We start from the raw sequence: 4,958 nt of genomic DNA, 5'->3' as shown, positions 1-4,958 counted from the left end.
AGTAATGAGGAAGTAGTTGAGTTATTCAGTGGGGGAGGGTGGGTCCTGCCTTCTCACTACCCGATCTCAATCCGATACACAAAATATCGGGTTTCGGGTATTCAATTATCCGACTTTTTTGGGTTTGGATAGTACTACCTCCATCCCTGAAAATTTGATACAGTTAATATTTCGGCCCGTTCCTGAAAATTTGATACACTTCATTTTTACCATTTTTGGTAGTGGACCTCATATTCCACTAACTCATTCATACTCACATTTTATTATAAAACTAATACTTTAAAAGTAGGACTCACATTCCATCAACTTTTTCAACTCACTTTTCATTACATTTCTTAAAATCCGTGCCGGGTCAAAGTGTAGCAAATTTTGGGAGACGGAGGTAATATCAGAAATCCAATACCCGATATCAATTTTGACAGACTTAAGGGTGGTTATGGTTTCAACAGGAGTACTATATAATTATGTTACAAAATTATTTTAAAATAAATGTACATAAGTTAATAATTTATATATTACTCAAATGTGTTTTGATTTCAGAGAAATAGTGCGTTTGGATTCCAGAGAGAGGAATATGTGGCCATTCTCATCCCTTAATTCCCACTCTACATATAATAGAACTCAAAAAATAATACTTCCTCCGTTACATAGTAATAGAGTCATTTTGCCATTTTTGTACGTTCCATAATAATAGAGTCATTTCCCTTTTTAGTAAAATTCAACACATTTTTCCACACCTATTTTACTCTCTCTTACTTTTTTCTCTCTTCATCTCTCAACCTTTTTCATTTTCCACTTTATTCTCTCTTTATTTAACTCACCTAACACAATTTTTCTTAATCATCGTGCCAAAAAGAAACGCATCTATTACAATGAACGGAGGGAGTAGTATTATGTGTAAAATAAAAGAGTGGGCCGGGCCGCTTTTTATTCTTATTTACACATGAATATGTCCAAATTTATGAATGCTGCAACTCCTGTTTGTTCGTTTTTATACTAGTAATTAAATCTGTATCCATATTTTAGTATATATTGAATAAAGTAACTTTTTATTAAAATATTACAAATATGCTTTATATTTTTGTTTACTTTTTATTTTAATATTGTATTAAATCAAATCAAAGTTTTTGTAAATAAAAAAATGTTAAACAAAAACAAAAACATAAGTATAATAGGAGTATACGATATGATAGTTAGAATTAGTTAGTCTTAAAGTATTTTAATTTATGAATCTAACTAATTTTGACAAGGTTATGAAATTTAAAATGATAAAACAACCCATAATCAAATAAACTCAGTAAACAAAATCAAAAAGAAAAAAGGCATCTGCTTTCCTTCTTTAATTGGTGGGTTGAATGCTCTGTCAAAATACTATATTCTAAGTTGAGATTTTTGCGTTGGTGTGAAACGAGAAATAAAAGCTTATTGGGTATTTATTTGGGGGTTACTAATCAAATGAGAAATACTCTTACCTTTGTTCACTCTATCTTTAGGGTTCTTACATTTCCATCGCAAGTATTTTGATTCATATATATGGAGAAACCATTGCAGGTATGTATTACTACTACTATTTACTCAATCGACAATTGACCGATGTTTTTCCATAATGATTTACGTATATGTGTAATCTCTTTTTTCTCTTATTCATCTTTTAATTATGTGTGAAATATTGTAGATGTTGCATGAAGATAGAATCAGCAAATTGCCTAATGATATTCTGGTATCTATAATCTCTCGGCTGCCTCTCCGAGAAGCTACTTCGACTTGCATACTTTCAACTAGTTGGCAATATCACCATACCTACGTTAGTCATCTCAAATTCCCAAAATATAGGGAATATACATATGATATTGTGACAGAATCGAATTACGTAAGTATGATCAACCATGTCTTGAATTCACATAGAGGTCGTCGAATAAAAGAGTTGGTGGTGGACATGCACATCTATGAATGTGGCAATTTTGAGAAATGGTTCGAGTTTGCCCTAGCTAAGAAAGCTGAAATAATTCGGTTATGTGGTAGGCTTCATGACGAGGGTCCATTTCTTAGACTTCCAATTACAAATGGAACTGAATGCCTTAAAGATTTGTATCTAGGATGCATTAAAATGACCGATCAAGACTTTGAGCTTTTGATTTCCAATTGTCTTGCTCTTGAATGTCTGAGAATTAGATCATCTATTGAGTTGCAAAATGTCTCAATTGTTGGCCATTCTAAACTAAAGCATGTTAGCTTATTATATGTTTTGGAAGTTGAATCCATTGTGATTCGCGACGCTACAAGCCTCATTTCCTTGGCGATCAATTATCTGAACACTAGATGTGTCGTCCAACTGAGCAACATTCCGAAACTTACCAAACTCAATTTTGAAGAAAGCTCAAATAAGCTCTTGCTTCTTGACCTCCTTATCCAAATTCCATCTTGCATACGCGACCAACTCCAACTAATTTGCCTCTCAACTACAGATAACTCTTCTTCTATGTTTTCGGTAATAATTTCTTTAATTTCATCTTTATTCATCTTATATATCAAATATTAATGCATGTGATTTTAATTTTCAGGTGTATATGTATGGTGAGTTGCCGTGGATTGATCTTGTAAATATAAAACATCTAGAGTTGGTCCTTGATAAGGGCGGGGCAGCGTACGTGCGTCATTTGACTGAAGCATGTATTTCATTAGAAAAACTTGTGATAAGGGTATGCATCAACTCTAACTAGCTACTTAAGTTGTCATTTATAATTTGAGTGTAGTTTGATGCATTTTTACAATATATGTTGCAGTTTATGGATATGCAGAGGGAAGAAGTTATGGGCGTAAATCAACTAGACAGAAGATATGTTGAAGGGAATTGTGAGTTGTCGGTAAAGTATTTGGAAATCACTGGATATTTGGGTTTTTCATGGCAATGGCGATTAGTTATGTACGTCATCAATAGCGCCACAGCTTTTCAAAAACTTACTGTAGTGTGTTGCGATCAAGAAGCATTAGCTCGCGCATGCCATGATTTTCAACACGCTCCCTCCGTTCACTACGTTACGGGTCCTATTTTTAGAACACATGCCGAGTTGTCCGAGTACTATAGAGAGAATATGTGGTGGGCGGACTAATTTTTGTGGACATACTAATATAAACTATGGCGATTATCTACATGTTGCAAATTGATTTAATTCCTAAAGGGGATATTTCAAAAATATTATTGATTTTTTATAGATTTTCATACCTAATTTTAAATGCTTTGTTTGATGTCTAGTTGCTTACTATTGATATTACCACGCCTGATTTGATTATAGAGATTATAACTAGTTTAGCTTTGTTAAGATAATTATTTTATTAAACAATGAATTTTTTTTCTGATTATATTATTTTTAATCTTTTAGTGCTTTATTTAAGGAAACATCTTTGAGATTTAGGAATCCTAAATTAGGATTGTATTTTTGTTTCCATGTTGTGAAAGATCATGTACCAATAAAAGGCCTATCGCTCGTACTACTCTTAAACCCCTTTTTAACAATATTTTGAACGGTGACTCTCACGTTTTACCGTCGTTGCCGCCTTCGAGCCGCCGGCAAGGATCGTATAACTGAATATTGTGTCCTATGTCGGAAAGTAGACCAAGTCACAAGGTATCTTTTACTCAACTCTTTGCATGAAGATTTCTACACAATACTCCTCTATTCGCTATAGTGTGTGATATCGTATTGATTTTTAATTGGATTGAGTAGTTATGATATATATGTGACTGCAGATGGTGCATCAAGATAGAATCAGCAAATTGCCGAATGATATTTTACTATTGATAATCTCTCGACTAACCCTCAAAGAAGCTACTTCAACTAGCATACTTTCAACTAGTTGGCGGCATGTCCATACTCAACTTGACGTGATCAACTTCCCAAAATATAGATTTGGGATTGACAAAAAATCAAATTACGTAAGCATGATCGATTGTGTCTTGAATTCACGTAGAGGCAGCGAGGTAAAAGAGTTGGAGGTCGACATGTTCGGTCATGATGGTGGCAACTTTGAGAGGTGGTTCGAGTTTGCCATGACTAAGAAAGTTGAAAGAGTTCGTTTAGTAATGTATTACGATAGTCCATTTGTTAGACTTCCGTATACGCTTTCGCCACATGGTCTTGAATGCCTTAAAGATTTGTATCTCTCTCACGTCCAAATGACCGATCAAGACTTTGAACTTTTGATTTCCAATTGCGTTGCTCTTGAACGTTTGACACTTCGATTATCTTTCAAGTTGGAACATGTCTCAATTGTTGGCCTCTCGAATCTGAAGCATCTGAACTTGTGTTACCTCTTGTGCGCTAGGTCACTTGTGATTCGTGATGCGATTAACCTTATATCTTTGACGATCCACAACTTGGAAACTCTATGCACCGTTTAACTTGGTAATACCCCGAATCTTACCAAACTCGATTTTAAAGAAGGTTTTGGTGGACTGAGCAATGTAGCGCTTCTTGATGGAATGCCTTCTTGCATACGCGACCAACTCCAATCATTACGCCTCTCAACTAGGGTTGCGGTAATAATCTGCCATCTTTCTTTTAAATTTCTTCTATATATATGAAATATTAATGTATTTTATTTAAATTTGCAGTACATGGAGCATGCACTTTTGTCGGTTAAACTTGTAAATATAAAATATCTAGAATTGATGGTTGATATAAGGGATGGTCGTATAGACAGTGCTTATTCCCAATATGTGTGTCGGTTGGTTGAAGCATGTAGTTCATTGGAAAAACTTGTGATAAAGGTATGTATTAATTAATTGGGGTGCATATATGTTGATGACTTGATGCAGTAGTGATCTTGTTTAACACATGTTTTTTGTGTTGCAGATTCCACATAGGCCCACGGGATATTTGGGTTCTTTGTCGGAACAAGATTTGGCTTTGTACGTCATCAGAGAAGCTAGAGCTCCTGAGAAGTTGGTCGTCGTGCCT

General features: G+C 34.5%; 1 protein-coding gene across 1 annotated transcript; it reads left to right on the top strand.

Annotated features, from left to right (window-relative positions):
- Positions 1–1,876: 1,876 nt before the first annotated feature.
- On the top strand, positions 1,877–3,110 carry LOC125200526. Its single transcript, XM_048098162.1, has 3 exons — positions 1,877–2,488; positions 2,562–2,699; positions 2,784–3,110. Exons 1-3 carry the CDS (start codon positions 1,877–1,879, stop codon positions 3,108–3,110), a joined length of 1,077 nt encoding a protein of 358 aa, XP_047954119.1.
- The last annotated feature ends 1,848 nt before the right edge of the window (positions 3,111–4,958 follow it).

This window comes from Salvia hispanica, chromosome 1, assembly GCF_023119035.1.
Source record: "Salvia hispanica cultivar TCC Black 2014 chromosome 1, UniMelb_Shisp_WGS_1.0, whole genome shotgun sequence".
NCBI classification, from domain to species: domain Eukaryota; kingdom Viridiplantae; phylum Streptophyta; class Magnoliopsida; order Lamiales; family Lamiaceae; genus Salvia; species Salvia hispanica.
Note: the sequence above shows the minus strand (reverse complement) of the source record. Positions and strands in the feature narration are given on the sequence as shown.

Excerpts from the sequence above, each read along its gene's own strand:
- LOC125200526 (XM_048098162.1), top strand. The coding sequence starts at position 1,877 with ATGATCAACCATGTCTTGAATTCACATAGAGGTCGTCGAATAAAAGAG. Across the intron at positions 2,489-2,561 it reads ACTCTTCTTCTATGTTTTCG|GTGTATATGTATGGTGAGTT; the intron begins GTAATAATTTCT and ends TTTAATTTTCAG. Across the intron at positions 2,700-2,783 it reads TAGAAAAACTTGTGATAAGG|TTTATGGATATGCAGAGGGA; the intron begins GTATGCATCAAC and ends TATATGTTGCAG.